The sequence below is a fragment of the Cherax quadricarinatus genome, chromosome 1, assembly GCF_038502225.1.
Source record: "Cherax quadricarinatus isolate ZL_2023a chromosome 1, ASM3850222v1, whole genome shotgun sequence".
NCBI lineage: Eukaryota > Metazoa > Arthropoda > Malacostraca > Decapoda > Parastacidae > Cherax > Cherax quadricarinatus.
The window spans coordinates 82364506-82387072 of NC_091292.1; the positions used below are offsets into that span (position 1 = coordinate 82364506).

The 22567-nt window shown below is 45.0% G+C and overlaps 1 protein-coding gene across 1 annotated transcript in view; it reads right to left on the reverse strand.

Moving 5' to 3' along the window:
- LOC128685712 (uncharacterized) overlaps positions 1–22567 on the reverse strand; it is a 328233-nt gene that overhangs the window by 7077 nt on the left and 298589 nt on the right. Inside the window, exon 5 of the mRNA XM_070086000.1 lies at positions 4757–5025. Within this exon, the coding sequence (XP_069942101.1) occupies positions 4757–5025 (269 nt within the window). The remainder of the gene's footprint in view (positions 1–4756; positions 5026–22567) is intronic.

Sequence of the window (22567 nt, forward strand, 5' to 3'; positions counted from 1 at the left end):
GAAGGAGACTCGAACCTACGAACCTTGGAACAAGGTACGCAGTGCTATACCATTCTCATCACACTGGACCAATACCTTGGCGTCCAGCTTGCGCTACACTTTGATGCATGCAGGATGAGATGAAAAGCTGTAAGCCTTTTCCCTGAAAGCTGGCTGGCTTGGATCAAAGTGTAGCGCAAGCTGGACGCCAAGGTATTGGTCCAGTGTGATGAGAACGGTATAGCACTGCGTACCTTGTTCCAAGGTTCGTAGGTTCGAGTCTCCTTCAGCCAGAGATCAGTGTTTGTGTATATTTCGCCTGCTCTCGCGAATTCCTTACACACACACACGCACACAATATATATATATATATATATATATATATATATATATATATATATATATATATATATATATATATATATATATATATATATATATATATATTATTTATTTATTGTGTGTGTGCAAAACTCACCATGAAACAAAGTTTGCATCAACAATACAATTTAAGCTTAATTATCGTTCACACAGACAATGGTAAGTCATAATTACAGATTTCCCAAGATAAAAAAATTATTTTACTGTGACTTTTGTGAAAAACGATGTGACATCAAAACTAACATTATTGTAATCGTTCAAGTCAGTCATCCCATTCAGAAATATGGCATGACAATGGGAAATCCTCTCGCCAATCTTTAGCAATTTGTGTGTGGATCTTTATGAAACCAGACTTAACAGAAATCCTCCTGATAAAAGTTAAATGAGAGATATGCAGATGACATCTTACGCTTAATACCCAAGAATATAGATATAAACCATTTCCTATTTAAATTAAATAGTCTGGTTCCATCCATAAAGATTACTGTTGAGTTTGAACAAAACTCATTGTCATTTTCAGATGTTTTAATTATTTAAAAGAACCAGGAATTTAAATTTAAACTAGACAGAAACCCAACCCATCTCTGCTCTTATGTATACTATTATTCATAAGAACATAAGAAAGGAGAAACACTGCTGCAGGTCTACTGGCTTATACTAGCCAGGTCCTTCTCAAACCCAAAACCAATAACAAAAAATCACGACAGACTCAAATATTTTGTGTTTCCCTTCATGTTCTTGAGAGTTCTGCTCTCTGCAGCCTACAACAGTGTCTGAGACATACAACAGTGTCTGAGACATACAACAGTGTCTGAGACATACAACAGTGAGACATACAACAATGTCTGAGACATACAACAGTGTCTGAGACATACAACAGTGTCTGAGACATACAACAGTGTGAGACATACAACAGTGTCTGAGACATACAACAGTGTCTGAGACATACAACAGTGTCTGAGACATACAACAGTGTCTGAGACAACAGTATCTGAGACATACAACAGTGTGAGACATACAACAGTGTCTGAGACATACAACAGTGTCTGAGACATGCAGTGCTTGATGGTCGGAATGAAATCAAATAAAAAGCTGTGGCCAAACAATTAAAAATTTCAATATTTCAGGATACATCTGTCTGATTCTTCACGACCGAGTTCTGTCGTCTCTCAACCATAAATAATCATATAATTAATCGCTTGCGAGCGCGTGCACACGAATGTATGCGCACGCACGCACACACACACGCACGCACACACACACACACACACACACACACACACACACACACACACACACACACACACATACACACACACACACACACACACACACAACAAGAAACACTGATAATCTTTCTCTGCCGTTACTTTACACCTCTATATCTCACACCATCTTCAACTTGTTTTTATTTTTCCCTTCAACCTGTCTTGCCTAGCTTTTTTTTTCCTTACTTATGTTCTCATCTATCTTCTCTCTCTCTCTCTCTCTCTCTCTCTCTCCCTCTCTCTCTCTCTCTCTCTCTCTCTCACTCTCTCTCTCTCTCTCTCTCTCTCTCTCTCTCTCTCTCTCTCTCTCTCTCTCTCTCTCTCTCTCTCTCTCTCTCTCTCTCCCCCTCTCTTTAATAAACCATCATTCGTTCATACCCAAGTGTAGCTATGATAAGTACTGAGAGTTTGTTGACTCCCTGAGCCTGGCTCTGGGCTCGTCTCCTGACATCCAGCTAAACACTTGTTCCACGCTCCCATCACCTGGTGTATCTATGTTTACGTACATACATTTACACAATACTTCGATGTATTCCAGTGAAAGAAGATATGTTAGATTTACCCGCCGAAATTTTTAGGTTACTGTACACCTCATATTCACCCTATGGACGGTACTACAAGCACTTGTGGACGCACAAAACGCCCAGGAACTAGATCCTAAAAAAAGCTAACAGGAGCACGTTTGGCCATATTTACTAATTCTCAACTTGACATCTTGTACCACGGCTGTGGTTCGTACGTCAGCTTGCGTGCGGCCAGCAGTAACAGCCTGGTTGACCAGACCCTGATCCACCATGAGGCCTGGTCTTAGACCGGGTCGCGGGGGCGTTGACCCCCGAAACCCTCTCCAGGTAAACCATTGATTTTTCTCTTGATGTTCACCCTTTCCCCTTCTCCCCCGTTATCCGGGCAGATCAAAAGTCGTGTCACCACACGTCCAAGGAACTCCTCACACAAACGTTAGGAAATATACGAGAGATTAGTGTGTGTACACTGTTGATACTAGAGTGAGGCACTTAAGACTAACAACGAACGGACGCACTCACAAAGGTAAGACTTAGCACTAGTGACTGACAGAAACACTCACAAAGGTAAGACTTAGCACTAGTGACTGACAGAAACTCTCACAAAGGTAAGACTTAGCACTAGTGACTGACAGAAACACTCACAAAGGTAAGACTTAGCACTAGTGACTGACAGAAACACTCACAAAGGTAAGACTTAGCACTAGTGACTGACAGAAACACTCACAAAGGTAAGACTTAGCACTAGTAACTGACAGAAACACTCACAAAGGTAAGACTTAGCACTAGTGACTGACAGAAACACTCACAAAGGTAAGACTTAGCACTAGTGACTGACAGAAACACTCACAAAGGTAAGACTTAGCACTAGTGACTGACAGAAACACTCACAAAGGTAAGACTTAGCACTAGTAACTGACAGAAACACTCACAAAGGTAAGACTTAGCACTAGTGACTGACAGAAACACTCACAAAGGTAAGACTTAGCACTAGTAACTGACAAACACTCACAAAGGTAAGACTTAGCACTAGTGACTGACAGAAACACTCACAAAGGCAAGACTTAGCACTAGTGACTGACAAACACTCACAAAGGTAAGACTTAGCACTAGTGACTGACAGAAACACTCACAAAGGCAAGACTTAGCACTAGTGACTGACAGAAACACTCACAAAGGTAAGACTTAGCACTAGTGACTGACAGAAACACTCACAAAGGTAAGACTTAGCACTAGTGACTGACAGAAACACTCACAAAGGTAAGACTTAGCACTAGTGACTGACAGAAACACTCACAAAGGTAAGACTTAGCACTAGTGACTAACAGAAACACTCACAAAGGTAAGACTTAGCACTAGTGACTGACAGAAACACTCACAAAGGTAAGACTTAGCACTAGTGACTAACAGAAACACTCACAAAGGTAAGACTTAGCACTAATGACTGACAGAAACACTCACAAAGGTAAGACTTAGCACTAGTGACTGACAGAAACACTCACAAAGGTAAGACTTAGCACTAGTGACTAACAGAAACACTCACAAAGGTAAGACTTAGCACTAGTGACTAACAGAAACACTCACAAAGGTAAGACTTAGCACTAATGACTGACAGAAACACTCACAAAGGTAAGACTTAGCACTAGTGACTGACAGAAACACTCACAAAGGTAAGACTTAGCACTAGTGACTGACAGAAACACTCACAAAGGTAAGACTTAGCACTAGTGACTAACAGAAACACTCACAAAGGTAAGACTTAGCACTAGTGACTAACAGAAACACTCACAAAGGTAAGACTTAGCACTAATGACTGACAGAAACACTCACAAAGGTAAGACTTAGCACTAGTGACTGACAGAAACACTCACAAAGGTAAGACTTAGCACTAGTGACTGACAGAAACACTCACAAAGGTAAAAACTTAAAATGAAGGGAGTGGGGGGAGGGGGTGGCTCCCTCCCTGCCTCACATTTACATGCAGACAAGTGGAGAAAAAACAATTTAGGCGACTTTACAACCCATCTTAACCACTCTTTACCATGCCACGATGTAATAAGGCTTTGGTGGTGGTGATGTAAGTGCTGGCAGGGTGGTAGCAGTGGTGGTAATATGGGAGGTGGTCGTGGTATCAGTGATGGAGTGGCGGTGTTAGTAGTGGTGGTATTAGTGGTGTAGTGGTGGTATTAGTGGTGGCGTTAGTAGTGGTGGTATTGGTGGTGGTAGGGGAGGAGGTGGTGGTATTACTGGAGCAGTGGTGATGTTAGTAGTTTTGGTATTAGGGTAGTGGAAGTAATAGTTGTGGTGGTATTATTAGAGGTATTGGCCATGGTATTAATGGTGGGGGTACTGTGGTATTAATGGTGGGGGTACTGTGGTATTAATGGTAGGGGTAGTATTAGTTTTGATGGAGTGTTAGCTGTGGCAATATTAGTGGTAGCAGTAGTACTAATAGTGACATTATAAGTGGTGGTATTAGTTGTGGTAGCAATGTTGGTGGTAATATTGTGGTGGAAATATTAACGTTGGTGGTATTAATGGTGGTGGTAAGATAAAGGTGGTTATGGCACAAGCATAGGAAGAGAATAAAGGCGTGGTACTCACATCCCAGCCGGGGTCGCGGGCGCGGGCGTGCCCTGGGTGTGGGCTGAGGGGCGAGCTGACGGAGGCGGCGACGCTGGTGACGGAAGTGGTGCTGCTGCTGGTGATGGGCGTGGAGGTGGTGGGTGTGGGCGTGCGCTGGGAGAGTGGGCGGGTCTGAGGAAGGCGGATGAGCTTGTCCAGCTCGTGGGTGAGATGGGCATCCACTTCCCCAGTACGTAGCGTCACTCCACACACCGGGCACCAGGACTCCCCAGGGCGAGGCTTACGTCCTGGGGGGCAGAAGAACTTGCCCTTATTATGTACATTATGTAATGGTATCAAATTTATTTTTAAAATCACACACACACACACACACACACACACACACACACACACACACACACTGGACAGGCTACAAGCCTGGTCCAGCAACTGGCTCCTTGAGTTTAACCCCACCAAGTGTAAAGTCATGAAGATCGGCGAAGGACAAAGAAGACCGCAGACGGAGTACTGCCTAGAGGGACAAAGGCTGCAAACGTCACTCAAGGAAAAGGATCTTGGGGTGAGACATCTCCTGAGGCGCACATCAACCAAATAACTCAGTAAGGAATCGTTCAGGACCCTGCACACTATGTACGTCAGGTCCATACTGGAGAATGCAGCACCAGTTTGGAATCAACACCTGGCCAAACGCGTAAAGAAATAAGAGAAAGCGCAAAGGTTTGCAACGAGATTAGTCCCGAAGCTAAGGGTCCTACTAGGAGAGGTTAAGGGAAATCGACCTCACGACACTGGAAAACAGGAGAGAGGGGGGATATGATAGCGACATATAAAATACTGAGAGGAATTGACAAGGTGGATAGAGAAGTTGAAGACTCCTATGGGCCACAGGGATGTTACCTGGAGGTTATTCCGGGGATCAACGCCCGCGCGGCCCGGTCCATGACCAGGCCTCCCGATGGATCAGGGCCTGATCAACTAGGCTGTTACTGCTGGCCGCACGCAGTCCAACGTACGAGCCACAGCCCGGCTGATCCGGCACTGACTTTAGGTATCTGTCCAGTTCTCTCTTGAAGGCAGCCAGGGGTTTATTGGCAATTCCCCTAATGCTTGATGGGAGGCTGTTAAACAGTTTTGGGCCCCGGACACTTATGGTGTTTTCCCTTAGTGTACCAATGGCGCCCCTACTTTTTATTGGGGGCATTTTGCATCGCCTGCCCAGTCTTTTACTTTCGAAGGGAGTAATTTCTGTGTGCAGATTTGGGACCATTCCTTCCAAGATTTTCCAAGTGTAGATTATGATATATCTCTCCCTCCTGCGTTCCAACGAGTACAAGTCAAGTGCTTCCAAGCGTTCCCAGTAGTTAAGGTGCTTGACAGAACTTATACGTGCAGTAAAGGATCTCTGTACACTCTCTACATCTGCGATTTCACCTGCTTTGAATGGAGATGTTAATGTACAGCAGTATTCCAGCCTAGAGAGAACAAGTGATTTGAAAAGGATCATGGGCTTAGCATCTCTCGTTTTGAAAGTTCTCATTATCCATCCTATCATTTTCTTTGCACGTGCGATCGTGGCACTGTTGTGATCCTTGAAAGTGAGATCCTCAGACATTACTACTCCCAGGTCCCTTACATTATTTTTCCGCTCTATTGTATGGCCGGAGTCAGTAGTATACTCTGTTCTAGTTATTATCTCCTCCAGTTTTCCATAACGGAGTAGTTGGAATTTGTCCTCATTGAACATCATATTGTTTACCGTTGCCCACTGGAAAACTTTGTTTATATCTTCTTGGAGGTTAACCGCGTCCTCAGCAGATGACAGCCTCATGCAGATCCTAGTATCATCCGCAAAGGATGATACGGTGCTGTGGTGTATATCTCTGTCTATGTCTGATATGAGGATAAGGAATAAGATGGGGGCGAGTACTGTGCCTTGTGGAACAGAGCTCTTCACTATAGCAGCCTCCGATTTAACTCTGTTGACCACTACTCTTTGTGTTCGATTTGTTAGGAAGTTGAAGATCCATCTCCCCACTTTCCCAGTTATTCCTTTAGAACGTATTTTATGGGAAGTATTTCTCAGTAAGAGCTGTCAGGAGGTGGAATAGTCTGGAGAGTGATGTAGTGGAGGCAAAATTCATACATAACTTTAAGAATAGGAATGATAAAACTCATGGAGAATAGAAAGAGTGGACCTAGTAGCGACCAGTGAGAAGGCAGGGCCAGGAGCTAGGAATCTACCCGTACAACAACAATTAGGTGAGTAAATACACGCGCGCGCACACACACACACGCACACACCCGCGCGCGCACACACACACGCACACACACACACACACACACACACACACACACACACACACACACACACACACACGCTCTAGGTTAAAATATTCTACATCGGTTAAAAAAACAAGAAACAAATAGGAATTAAAAAGCCCCGTAACAAAAATGCCAGAAACAATATAACTACACTCAGTGGTAATTAACAAATGTATTGGTAAAGGTGTTCTACCAGCAGCAACACCTCTGATAACACCTCTGATAACACCTCTGATAACACCTCTGATAACACCTCTGATAACAGCACCTCTGATAACACCTCTGATAACACCTCTGATAACACCTCTGATAACAGCACATCCGATAACACCTCTGATAACACCTCTGATAACAGCACCTCTGATAACACCTCTGATAACAGCACCTCTGATAACACCTCTGATAACACCTCTGATAACCACCTCTGATAACAGCACCTCTGATAACACCTCTGATAACACCTCTGATAACACAACCTCTGATAACACCTCTGATAACACCACCTCTGATAACACCTCTGATAACACCACCTCTGATAACACCTCTGATAACACCACCTCTGATAACACCTCTGATAACACCTATCATAACACCTATGATAACACCTCTGATAAAACCTCTGATAACAGCACCTCTGATAACACCTCTGATAACACCTCTGATAACAGCACCTCTGATAACAGCACCTCTGATAACACCTCTAATAATACCTCTGATAACACCTCTGATAACACTGATAACAGCACCTCTGATAACAGCACCTCTGATAACAACACCTCTGATAACAGCACCTATGATAACACCTCTGATAACAGCACCTCTGATAAGAGTACCTTTAATAACAGCACCTCTGATAACAGTACCATTAATAACACCTCTGATAACAGTACCTTTAATAACAGCACCTCTGGTAACACCTCTGATAACACCTCTGATAACACCTCTGATAACACCTCTGATAACAGCACCTCTGATAACACCTCTGATAACACCTCTCATAACACCTCTCATAACAGTACCTTTAATAACAGCACCACTGATAACAGTACCTTTAATAACAGCACCACTGATAACAGACCTTTAATAACAGCACCACTGATAACAGTACCTTTAATAACAGTACCTTTAACAACAGCACCTCTGATATCAGCACCTGTGACATCAGCACCTGTGACATCAGCACCTTTAATAACAGCACCTCTGATATCAGCACCTTTAATAACAGCACCACTGGAAAACAGTACCTTTAATAACAGCACCTTTAATAACAGCACCTCTGATAACAGTGCCTTTAATAACAGCACCTTTAATAACAACACCTGTGACATCAGCACCTTTAATAACAGCACCTCTGACATCAGCACCTTAAATAACAGCACCACTGATAACAGTACCTTTAATAACAGCACCTCTGACATCAGCACCTTTAATAACAGCACCTCTGACATCAGCACCTTTAATAACAGCACCACTGGAAAACAGTACCTTTAATAACAGCACCACTGATAACAGTACCTTTAATAACAGCACCTCTGATATCAGCACCTTTAATAACAGCACCACTGATAACAGTACCTTTATTAACAGCACCACTGATAACAGTACCTTTAATAACAGCACCTCTGATAACAGTACCTTTGATAACAGCACCTTTGATAACAGTACCTTTAATAACAGCACCTCTGATAAAAGTACCTTTAATAACAGCACCTCTGATAACAGCACCTTTGATAACAGCACCACTGATAACAGTACCTTTAATAACAGCACCTCTGATAACAGTACCTTTAATAACAGCACCACTGATAACAGTACCTTTAATAACAGCACCTTTAATAACAGCACCTTTAATAACAGTACCCTTAATAACAGCACCTTTAATAACAGCACCACTGATAACAGTACCTTTAATAACAGCACCACTGATAACAGTACCTTTAATAACAGCACCACTGATAACAGTACCTTTAATAACAGCACCTCTGATAACAGTACCTTTAATAACAGCACCTTTAATAACAGCACCACTGATAACAGTACCTTTAATGACAGCACCTTTAATAACAGTACCTTTAATAACAGCACCTTTAGTAACAGCACCTCTGATAACAGTACCTTTAATAACACTACTGATAACAGTACCTTTAATAACAGCAACTCTGATAACAGTACATTTAATAACAGCACCTCTGATAACAGTACCTTTAATAACAGCACCACTGATAACAGTACGTTTAATAACAGCACCTCTGATAACAGTACCTTTAATAAGAGCACCTCTGATAACAGTACCTTTAATAACAGCACCTCTGATAACAGTACCTTTAATAACAGCACCTCTGATAACAGTACCTTTAATAACAGAACCTCTGATAACAGTACCTTTAATAACAGCACCTCTGATAACAGTACCTTTAATAACAGCACCTCTGATAACAGTACCTCTGATAACAGTACCTTTAATAACAGCAACTTTAATAACAGCACCTCTGATAACAGTACCTTTAATAACAGCACCTCTGATAACAGTACCTTTAATAACAGCACCACTGATAACAGTACCTTTAATAACAGCACCTTTAATAACAGTACCTTTAATAACAGCACCACTGATAACAGTACCTTTAATAACAGTACCTTTAATAACAGCACCTCTGATAACAGTACCTTTAATAACAGCACCACTGATAACAGTACCTCTAATAACAGCACCACTGATAACAGTACCTTTAATAACAGCACCTCTGATAACAGTACCTTTAATAACAGCACCTTTAATACAACACCTGTGACATCAGCACCTTTAATAACAGCACCTCTGATAACAGTACCTTTAATAACAGCACCTCTGACATCAGCATCTTTAATAACATCACCTTTGACATCAGCACCTTTAATAACAGCACCACTGGAAAACAGTACCTTTAATAACAGCACCTTTAATAACAGCACCACTGATAACAGTACCTTTAATAACAGCACCTTTAATAAAAGCACATCTGATATCAGCACCTTGAATAACAGCACCACTGATAACAGTACCTTTAATAACAGCACCTCTGATAACAGTACCTTTAATAACAGCACCTTTAATAACAGCACCTTTAAGAACAGCACCTTTAAGAACAGCACCTCTGATAACAGTACCTTTGATAACAGCACCTCTGATAACAGTACCTTTAATAACAGCACCTTTAATAACAGCACCTTTAATAACAGTACCTTTAATAACACACCTTTAATAACAGCACCTTTAATAACAGCACCTCTGATAACAGCACCTTTCATAACAGCACCACTGATAACAGTACCTTTAATAACAGCACCTCTGATAACAGTCCCTTTAATAACAGCACCACTGATAACAGTACCTTTAATAACAGCATCTCTGATAACAGTACCTTTAATAACAGCACCTCTGATAACAGTACCTATAATAACAGCACCTCTGATAAAAGTACCTTCAATAACAGCACCTCTGATAACAGTACCTTTAATAACAGCACCTCTGATAACAGTACCTTTAATAACAGCACCTCTGATAACAGTACCTTTAATAACACCTCTGATAACAGTACCTTTAATAACAGCACCTCTGATAACACCTCTGATAACAGTACCTTTAATAAGAGCACCTCTGGTAACACCTCTGATAACACCTCTGATAACACCTCTGATAACACCTCTGATAACACCTCTCATAACACCTCTCATAGCAGTACCTTTAATAACAGCACCACTGATAACAGTACCTTTAATAACAGCACCACTGATAACAGTACCTTTAATAACAGCACCACTGATAACAGTACCTTTAATAACAGCACCACTGATAACAGTACCTTTAATAACAGCACCTTTAATAACAGCACCACTGATAACAGTACCTTTAATAACAGCACCTTTAATAACAGCACCACTGATAACAGTACCTTTAATAACAGCACCTCTGATAACACCTCTGATAACAGCACCTCTGATAACAGCACCTCTGATAACAGCACCTCTCATAACACCTGTGACATCAGCACCTTTAATAACAGCACCTCTGATATCAGCACCTTTAATAACAGCACCTCTGATAACAGTATCTTTAATAACAGCACCTCTTACATCAGCACCTTTAATAACAGCACCTCTGACATCAGCACCTTTAATAACAGCACCACTGGAAAACAGTACCTTTAATAACAGCACCTTTAATAACAGAACCACTGATAACAGTACCTTTAATAACAGCACCTTTAATAACAGCACCACTGATAACAGTACTTTTAATAACAGCACCTCTGATAACAGTACCTTTAATAATAGCACCTTTAATAACAGCACCTCTGATAACAGTACCTTTGATAACAGCACCACTGATAACAGTACCTTTAATAACAGCACCTCTGATAACAGTACCTTTAATAACAGCACCACTGGTAACAGTACCTTTAATAACAGCACCTCTAATAACAGTACCTTTAATAACAGCACCACTGATAACAGTACCTTTAATAACAGCACCTTTAATAACAGTACCTTTAATAACAGCACCTTTAATAACAGCACCACTGATAACAGTACCTTTAATAACAGCACCAGTGATAACAGTACCTTTAATAACAGCACCATTGATAACAGTACATTTAATAATAGCACCTTTAATAACAGCACCTCTGATAACAGTACCTTTAATAACAGCACCTCTGATAACAGTACCTTTAATAACAGCACCTCTGATAACAGTACCTTTAATAACAGCACCTTTAATAACAGCACCTCTGATAACAGTACCTTTAATAACAGCACCTCTGATAACAGTACCTTTAATAACACCACTGATAACAGTACCTTTAATGACAGCACCTCTGATAACAGTACCTTTAATAACAGCACCTTTAATAACAACCTCTGATAACAGTACCTTTAATAACAGCACCTCTGATAACAGTACCTTTAGTAACAGCACCTCTGATAACAGTACCTTTAATAAAAGCACTGATAACAGTACCTCTGGTAACAGTACCTTTAATAACAGCACCTTTAATAACAGCACCTCTGATAACAGTACCTTTAATAACAGCACCACTGAATAACAGTACCTTTAATAACACCTCTGATAACGGTACCTTTAATAACAGCACCACTGATAACAGTACCTTTAATAACAGCACCTCTGGTAACAGTACCTTTAATAACAGCACCTCTGATAACAGTACCTTTAATAACAGCACCTCTGATAACAGTACCTTTAATAACAGCACCTCTGATAACAGTACCTTTAATAACAGCACCTCTGATAACAGTACCTTTAATAACAGCACCTCTGATAACAGTACCTCTGATAACAGTACTTTTAATAACAGCACCTTTAACAACAGCACCTCTGATAACAGTACCTTTAATAACAGCACCTCTGATAACAGTACCTTTAATAACAGCACCTGTGACATCAGCACCTTTAATAACAGCACCTGTGACATCAGCACCTTTAATAACAGCACCTGTGATATCAGCACCTTTAATAACAGCACCTTTAATAACAGCTCCTGTGATATCAGCACCTTTAATAACAGCACCTGTGACATCAGCACCTTTAATAACAGCACCTGTGATATCAGTACCTTTAATAACAGCACCTTTAATATCAGTACCTGTGACTACTCTCACTGAACACGATAGTGTGAGTGCTCAACACACTCTGGGGGACTTGCATTCTTCGAGGCAAAATAAAGGTTATGGGACATAGTTCATTATGACATCCTTGGGGAAGTATAACATAGGTTGTTACATGGTACAGCCCCCTTAGGGAAGAAACATGTTTGCACCCTCCCCTTATCCCCCTCTCTGACGAGGAGCACCCCCCTCCCGGAGATGAGCAACAGTCCATGTGGGGACCCGTGGAGGAGAGACGGCATAACATGTGATTGTTGCGGCTTCTCGATACTCAAAGACAAGGCAGGACCACAGTACTGCTCACTAGAGGACCTCAGTAGCGTCTCTCAGGGTACATCCACATTCCAGCTTCTCATCAGAGTAGAACATTATTGAACGTCAGACCAGATCAAACGCCTGTTGAGAAGCAAACCAACGCAACAAGAGCGAGTTATACTTAAAACGATGAAAAAGGCACATGTGCATCACTTTAGTATGTTTGCAGAAACGTTTCGCCAACGCAGTAGGCTTTTTCAGTTAATTGTAGAGGTGACTAAAATTAGAGATAGCAGAAGCAGAGATAAATATGATCTAATCAGTCACACAGCCTTGAAGCAGTAGTAGTGAGGTGGTCAGTCACGCAGCCTTGAAGCAGTAGTAGTGAGGTGGTCAGTCACGCAGCCTTGAAGCAGTAGTAGTGAGGTGGACAGTCACGCAGCCTTGAAGCAGTAGTAGTGAGGTGGTCAGTCACGCAGCCTTGAAGCAGTAGTAGTGAGGTGGTCAGTCACGCAGCCTTGAAGCAGTAGTAGTGAGGTGGTCAGTCACGCAGCCTTGAAGCAGTAGTAGTGAGGTGGTCAGTCACGCAGCCTTGAAGCAGTAGTAGTGAGGTGGTCAGTCACGCAGCCTTGAAGCAGTAGTAGTGAGGTGGACAGTCACGCAGCCTTGAAGCAGTAGTAGTGAGGTGGTCAGTCACGCAGCCTTGAAGCAGTAGTAGTGAGGTGGTCAGTCACGCAGCCTTGAAGCAGTAGTAGTGAGGTGGTCAGTCACGCAGCCTTGAAGCAGTAGTAGTGAGGTGGTCAGTCACGCAGCCTTGAAGCAGTAGTAGTGAGGTGGTCAGTCACGCAGCCTTGAAGCAGTAGTAGTGAGGTGGTCAGTCACGCAGCCTTGAAGCAGTAGTAGTGAGGTGGACAGTCACGCAGCCTTGAAGCAGTAATAGTGAGGTGGACAGTCACGCAGCCTTGAAGCAGTAGTAGTGAGGTGGACAGTCACACAGCCTTGAAGCAGTAGTAGTGAGGTGGTCAGTCACGCAGCCTTGAAGCAGTAGTAGTGAGGTGGTCAGTCACACAGCCTTGAAGCAGTAGTAGTGAGGTGGACAGTCACACAGCCTTGAAGCAGTAGTAGTGAGGTGGACAGTCACGCAGCCTTGAAGCAGTAGTAGTGAGGTGGTCAGTCACGCAGCCTTGAAGCAGTAGTAGTGAGGTGGTCAGTCACACAGCCTTGAAGCAGTAGTAGTGAGGTGGACAGTCACGCAGCCTTGAAGCAGTAGTAGTGAGGTGGACAGTCACGCAGCCTTGAAGCAGTAGTAGTGAGGTGGACAGTCACACAGCCTTGAAGCAGTAGTAGTGAGGTGGACAGTCACGCAGCCTTGAAGCAGTAGTAGTGAGGTGGTCAGTCACGCAGCCTTGAAGCAGTAGTAGTGAGGTGGACAGTCACGCAGCCTTGAAGCAGTAGTAGTGAGGTGGACAGTCACGCAGCCTTGAAGCAGTAGTAGTGAGGTGGACAGTCACACAGCCTTGAAGCAGTAGTAGTGAGGTGGTCAGTCACGCAGCCTTGAAGCAGTAGTAGTGAGGTGGACAGTCACGCAGCCTTGAAGCAGTAGTAGTGAGGTGGACAGTCACGCAGCCTTGAAGCAGTAGTAGTGAGGTGGACAGTCACGCAGCCTTGAAGCAGTAGTAGTGAGGTGGACAGTCACACAGCCTTGAAGCAGTAGTAGTGAGGTGGTCAGTCACGCAGCCTTGAAGCAGTAGTAGTGAGGTGGACAGTCACACAGCCTTGAAGCAGTAGTAGTGAGGTGGACAGTCACGCAGCCTTGAAGCAGTAGTAGTGAGGTGGACAGTCACGCAGCCTTGAAGCAGTAGTAGTGAGGTGGTCAGTCACGCAGCCTTGAAGCAGTAGTAGTGAGGTGGACAGTCACGCAGCCTTGAAGCAGTAGTAGTGAGGTGGACAGTCACGCAGCCTTGAAGCAGTAGTAGTGAGGTGGTCAGTCACACAGCCTTGAAGCAGTAGTAGTGAGGTGGTCAGTCACGCAGCCTTGAAGCAGTAGTAGTGAGGTGGTCAGTCACGCAGCCTTGAAGCAGTAGTAGTGAGGTGGTCAGTCACGCAGCCTTGAAGCAGTAGTAGTGAGGTTGTCAGTCACGCAGCCTTGAAGCAGTAGTAGTGAGGTGGTCAGTCACGCAGCCTTGAAGCAGTAGTAGTGAGGTGGTCAGTCACGCAGCCTTGAAGCAGTAGTAGTGAGGTGGTCAGTCACGCAGCCTTGAAGCAGTAGTAGTGAGGTGGTCAGTCACGCAGCCTTGAAGCAGTAGTAGTGAGGTGGTCAGTCACGCAGCCTTGAAGCAGTAGTAGTGAGGTGGTCAGTCACGCAGCCTTGAAGCAGTAGTAGTGAGGTGGTCAGTCACGCAGCCTTGAAGCAGTAGTAGTGAGGTGGTCAGTCACGCAGCCTTGAAGCAGTAGTAGTGAGGTGGACAGTCACGCAGTTGAAGCAGTAGTAGTGAGGTGGTCAGTCACGCAGCCTTGAAGCAGTAGTAGTGAGGTGGTCAGTCACGCAGCCTTGAAGCAGTAGTAGTGAGGTGGTCAGTCACACAGCCTTGAAGCAGTAGTAGTGAGGTGGTCAGTCACGCAGCCTTGAAGCAGTAGTAGTGAGGTGGACAGTCACACAGCCTTGAAGCAGTAGTAGTGAGGTGGTCAGTCACGCAGCCTTGAAGCAGTAGTAGTGAGGTGGTCAGTCACGCAGCCTTGAAGCAGTAGTAGTGAGGTTGTCAGTCACACAGCCTTGAAGCAGTAGTAGTGAGGTGGTCAGTCACGCAGCCTTGAAGCAGTAGTAGTGAGGTGGTCAGTCACGCAGCCTTGAAGCTGTGCTTAACTCCAACGTCTCCATCAGTGTACAAAAATATACATACAGTTGAAACCACAATTAAATATCAAAGTAGAAGCCACTGTGGAACACTATTATTACATTACTACTGTTAGACAACAGACTAACAAAGACTACAACGTAAGACTATCAACTACCAAACCAGACCACTATCAAGGACCAGGAAAGTAAGAACACATCAACAGTGAAGAACCTGTTATGTTTCACGCTATTTTCTGTGGAGAAATAAAAACGCGCACAAAAACATTCCAGGTCCGAGATGGTTCATTAGTCAATTACGTTGAGCGCGCGCGCTTCAAGAGGTGTATTGTAGGTCTTAACTCGTGGTCCAAACGATGGCCACACCATACTCGCCTATTACCAAGCAGCTGTGAAGGAAACAATGAGATTACCAACCTTCTCCACACCTCTCCTCTCACCTTTAGCCTCTTTTCGCCCACTCATCTGCCCTCTTCCCGTCCCCTCCCTCCATCTTGCCAATGTTCAGGCTGCATCGTAGACGTGTATTACTTAGAGAATCTATAGCCGGTTCTCTCCATGCGTTATACACTTGTACAAACATACATGTCACTGTGACCAAAACTTATTTATGCAGTTTGACGGACTCGTGCGCATACAATAATATACAGGTGTATATAAGGTAGCAGTAATACTGTCTTGAATAATGGCGCTTATTCCTCCATTCCATACATATATGGGAGGTTACCTGGAGGTTATTCCGGGGATCAACGCCCCCGCGGCCCGGTCCATGACCAGGCCTCCCGATGGATCAGGGCCTGATCAACTAGGCTGTTACTGCTGGCCGCGCGCAGTCCAACGTACGAGCCACAGCCCGGCTGATCCGGCACTGACTTTAGGTAGAGCAGAGAGGCTTCAGAGCTTCAGTATGACAATTAGGACGTTATGTAAAGTAAAAGGACACAAGTGCAACTAATGTGACATTTTACTGTGGCAACGTTTCGCTCTCCAGGAGCTTTGTCAAGCCGTTACAAACAATACATGGACAGAGGGTGTATATATAAGCTTAGAGTGAGGTGCAATGAAATTTTAGGTAATGAAATATTAGGACGTTGCTGGAGACCGCTGCTCTGCCCAGGTCTCGTAAGCCTAGAACTGTATTAATATCCTGGAGATCTTATGCAGCCTCTCATATCACCCTGACAGACCTTTAGTGTGGTCAGTGATGATGCTCGGTGTCTGCCTCTTAATGCCTCTCTAATATTTCAAGTGGAATTAATCTGACTTTCCAGAAGTCTGTGTGTGTGTGTGTGTGTGTGTGTGTGTGTGTGTGTGTGTGTGTGTGTGTGTGTGTGTGTGTGTGTGTGTGTGTGTGAGAGAGAGAGAGAGAGAGAGAGAGAGAGAGAGAGAGAGAGAGAGAGAGAGAGAGAGAGAGAGAGAGGACAGAGAGGAGAGGACAGAGGAGAGGACAGAGAGGAGAGGAGAGAGGAGAGAGAGAGAGGGAGGGAGAGGGAGAGAGGGAGGGAGAGAGAGAGAGCGAGAGAGAGAGAGGGAGAGAGGACAGAGAGGAGAGGACAGAGAGGAGAGGACAGAGAGGAGAGGACAGAGAGGAGAGGAGAGAGGAGAGAGAGAGAGGAGAGGAGAGAGGAGAGAGAGAGAGGGAGGGAGAGGGAGAGAGAGAGAGAGAGAGAGAGAGAGAGAGAGAGAGAGAGAGAGAGAGAGAGGGAGGGAGAGAGAGAGAGAGGGAGAGAGAGAAGGGGGGGAGGAGGGGCAAGATTTAACATTAAACAAAGTGGTTCTGGTGGTCAGACAATCTCTGCGTGAAAACATTAGCTGGTGATATGTTAGTGTGGTGGTGACGGGGTGGTGGGTGGTGGGGCGACCCCCACCTGCCAACCGGTGGGTGGTGAAGCGGCCCCCACCTGCCAACCATTCTGCACGCCTCGGCAACAATACCCAATGTGTCTTGTTGCAGTGCACGCATCCCCCCCCCCCCACAAATTCTCTGCCTCATGCTGCACCAGACTGTGAAGTGCCAGGTGAGGAGGAGTAATAGCTGGGGAGGTAGAATGAAAGGGGTGATGGGTGGGGAGGTTGTGGGATGAAGGGGTGATCCGGAGGCGAGGTGACAGTATAGACAGAGCTGTGAGTCACAAAGTTCATTTACTGATCTATATACACCATGGCAGCATACACTCACAATATACTCATACAGCACTCTATACACCATGACAACTATACGAGGTTAATACGGCACTATTAAACCCTATACTAATAAAACTATTGTTAAGTATACAAAAAAAACTAAACATCCACCGAGGTGTTGACACTTGGGGTAACTTTAAAACAGGAAGTTAAAGGTAATGTCTGTTGTTCCGCAAACACCCACGCAAGTGACCACTTTCCCAACCAAACATGTATATATCAGTACGACTTAATTAAATGCGACCGGAAAAAACAGGCAACAGAGGGAAGGTGTGTAGCAACAGAGGGAGGGTGTGTGGCAACAGAGGGAGGGTGTGTGGCAACAGAGGGAGGGTGTGTGGCAACAGAGGGAGGGTGTGTGGCAACAAAGGGAAGGTGTGTAGCAACAGAGGGTGTGGGGGAACCGAGGGAGGGTGTGGGGCAACAGAAGGAGGGTGTGGGGCAACAGAGGGAGGGTGTGTGGCAACAGAGGGAGGGTGTACGGCAACAGAGGGTGAGTGGCAACAGAGGGAGGGTGTGTGGCAACAGAGGGTGTGTGGCAACAGAGGGTGTGTGGCAACAGAGGGTGTGTGGCAACAGAGGGAGGGTGTGTGGCAACAGAGGGAGGGTGTGTGGCAACAGAGGGAAGGTGTGTAGCAACAGAGGGAGGGTGTGTGGCAACAAAGGGAAGGTGTGTGGCAACAGAGGGAGGGTGTGGGGAAACCGAGGGTGTGGGGCAACAGAAGGAGGGTGTGGGGCAACAGAGGGAGGGTGTGTGGCAACAGAGGGAGGGTGTACGGCAACAGAGGGTGAGTGGCAACAGAGGGAGGGTGTGTGGCAACAGAGGGTGTGTGGCAACAGAGGGAGGGTGTGTGGCAACAGAGGGTGAGTGGCAACAGAGGGAGGGTGTGTGGCAACAGAGGGCTGTGTGGCAACAGAGGGAGGGTGTGTGGCAACAGAGGGTGTGGGGCAACAGAGGGAGGGTGTGTGGCAACAGAGGGAGGGTGTGTGGCAACAGAGGGAGGGTGTGTGGCAACAGAGCGTGTGAGGCAAGAGGGTGTGTGGCAATAGAGCGTGTGAGGCAAGAGGGTGTGTGGCAACAGAGGGAGGGTGTGTGGCAACAGAGGGAGGGTGTGTGGCAACAGAGGGTGTGTGGCAACAGAGGGAGGGTGTGTGGCAACAGAGGGAGGGTGTGTGGCAACAGAGGGTGTGGGGCAACAGAGGGAGGGTGTGTGGCAACAGAGGGAGGGTATTTGGCAACAGAGGGTATGGGGCAACAGAGGGAGGGTGTGTGGCAACAGAGGGAGGGTGTGTGGCAACAGAGGGAGGGTGTGTGGCAACAGAGCGTGTGGGGCAACAGAGGGAGGGTGTGGCGCAACAGAGGGTGTGGGGCAACAGAGGGAAGGTGTGTGGCAACAGAGGGAGGGTGTGTGGCAACAGAGGGAGGGTGTGTGGCAACAGAGGGAGGGTGTGTGGCAACAGAGGGAGGGTGTGTGGCAACAGAGGGAGGGTGTGTGGCAACAGAGGGAAGGTGTGGGGTAACAGAGGGAAGGTGTGTGGCAACAGAGGGTGTGGGGTAACAGGGGGAGGGTGTGTGGCAACAGAGGGAGGGTGTGAGGCAACAGAGGGAGGGTGTGGGGCAACAGAGGGTGTGTGGCAACAGAGGGAGGGTGTGTGGCAACAGAGGGAGGGTGTGTGGCAACAGAGGGAGGGTGTGTGGTAACAGAGGGTGTGGGGCAACAGAGGGAGGGTGTGTGGTAACAGAGGGTGTGGGGCAACAGAGGGTGTGTGGCAACAGAGGGAGGGTGTGTGGCAACAGAGGGAGGGTGTGGGGCAACAGAGGGAGGGTGTGGCAACAGAGGGAGGGTGTGGGGCAACAGAGGGAGGGTGTGGGGCAACAGAGGGAGGGTGTGTGGCAACAGAGGGAGGGTGTGTGGCAACAGAAGGAGGGTGTGTGGCAACAGATGGAGGGTGTGTGGCAACAAAGGGAGGGTGTGTGGCAACAGACGGAGGGTGTGTGGCAACAGCGGGAGGGTGTGTGGCAACAGACGGAGGGTGTGTGGCAACAGAGGGTGTGTGGCAACAGAGGGAGGGTGTGTGGCAACAGAGGGAGGGTGTGTGGCAACAGAGGGAGGGTGTGTGGCAACAGAGGGTGTGTGGCAACAGAGGGAGGGTGTGTGGCAACAGAGGGTGTGGGGCAACAGAGGGAGGGTGGCAACAGAGGGAGGGTGTGTGGCAACAGAGGGAGGGTGTGTGGCAACAGAGGGAGGGTGTGTGGCAACAGAGGGTGTGTGGCAACAGAGGGAGGGTGTGTGGCAACAGAGGGAGGGTGTGTGGCAACAGAGGGAGGGTGTGTGGCAACAGAGGGAGTGTGGCAACAGTGGGTCGAAGAGTCGCTTATTTACACACAGTTGCTAAACACCATAAATAATTGTTAGGTAAAAAGGACACAAGTACAACTAATGTGACATTTTATTGTGGCAACGTTTCGCTCTCCAGGAGTTTTATCAAGCTGTTACTAACAGTACATGGACACAGAAGGTATATATAGGCTAAGAGTGAGGTGTAGTACTTGTAGCAGTAGTAATACAATGTGGTAGAACAATCAACTAGCACACCAGTACAAGGTTAGAAATGCTATTACTGGGTAACATAAAAATAGTTTAGATAGATATTACAGCTATTATTTTGGGTAGCATAAAAATATGTTACCCAATAATAGCATTTATAACCTTGTACTGGTGTGCTAGTTGGTTGTTCTACCACATTGTATTACTACTGCTACAAGTACTACACCTCACTCTTAGCCTATATATACCTTCTGTGTCCATGTACTGTTAGTAACAGCTTGATAAAGCTCCTGAAGAGCGAAACGTTGCCACAATAAAATGTCACATTAGTTGTACTTGTGTCCTTTTTACCTAACATATTGTGGGTAATTCTACCAACAATACCACCATAAATGTAGTTAAAGTTTTGGGTCCCCAACAAAACTGAGAACCAAAACCTAATTATTGTGGCTGTACATAAACATTTATGAAGGGATTCAGGAAAGCCGGTTAGCTGGACTCGAGTCCTGGAGGTGGGAAGTACAGTGTCTGCACTCTGAAGGAAGGGTGGAGACATGTTGCAGTTTTTGAACCGTAGTATCGACACGCCTCTGGCAAAACAGTGATAGAGTGAATCATGATTAAAGTTTTTCTTCTTTTTCGCTGTCACTGCCGCGATGGGAAACGGTTGATATGTTAAAAATGAAAAAGTATATAAACCATCAAATGCAACTTTCCAACAGTACAAGGACCAGCTATCAAAAATATATACCTTTGACCTTATATTAACGAATAATGATTATATACGAAATATCACGGTATCGATGACAGTAAATTGCAATCACAACCTCATGGAAGTTCCGACTTGCATGGCACACGGATCCTCACCACCAGACGCTATCAGTCATGAGAGTGTTTTCACCAAATTCAACTTTAACAAGAACATCAACTGGGATCAAATATATCATGTCCCTAACGAAACATGCTGGGAACACATGTTAAATAACATATCCCAACTAATGTCTTGAAAGGATTAATTGCGTGTGCTCAAGGCCCATGCCACAGAGGAAAAGAAAAAAACAGAAGATGTAAACTTTAAAGAAAGAGACGCTCATTCTACAGATGACGACGAAGAATTACCGAACTTCTCACGTGTGCTGTATTATCTGAAATACAAAGCGCTGTATGACCCTTGTGGGTTTAGCGCTTAGTTATGATTAGAATCTAAAATACAGAATGAAGCACTGGCTAGAGAAATGGAAGATACTGAATTCACATTAAGGGAATCGTAGAGAATTCAGGACGGACAGCAAGAGCTAAAAGCAATTAATAAAACAGAAAGAAATCCAAAATACTTCCCATATGACAAATCCAGATAAAAAAAAAACCCAGCCAGTATTGGGCCCTTGCTCACAGATGGAACACACACTGATGATACCAAAGAAATAGGTGAAATACTGAAGTTTCAATATAACTCTGTCTTCAGCGAGCTGTTAATCATATTGAAGGATGACAATTCAAACCAATTCATCATGTACGGGACTTTAAACCTTGCCAACATTCCAACATAACTAACCACACAATTTAGAAAAAAAAACCGATTAACAGCATACCTATAAACTCTGCCTCAGGTCCAGGCTCGTGCAATTCCATATTCTTCAAGAACCAAGAAACTTCTGTCACACGTCACAGTCTATTGAGAGGGAGCCTAGATATGGGGGTTCATCCCACAGTCATTAAAAACCACGGATACAGCCCCACTCCACAAAAATGGCAGCAAAGCAATAGCAAAGAACCGATAGAACTGACCCCAGAAAACATCCTTCAGGTCTGCAGGCACTTACTGGTAACTATAAAACAGTCAAAGAGGTGTAGTCGCAACACAACAGCCACTGAACTCTGTACTCACACTGTGACTATAAAGCATGTACTGAAGCCTAAAAGAAGGAATCTCATGACAAACTAAAATATTATCAGTGACCAACAAGCTGCACTGAGAAGCGCAGGATTCCCCTGAAAACA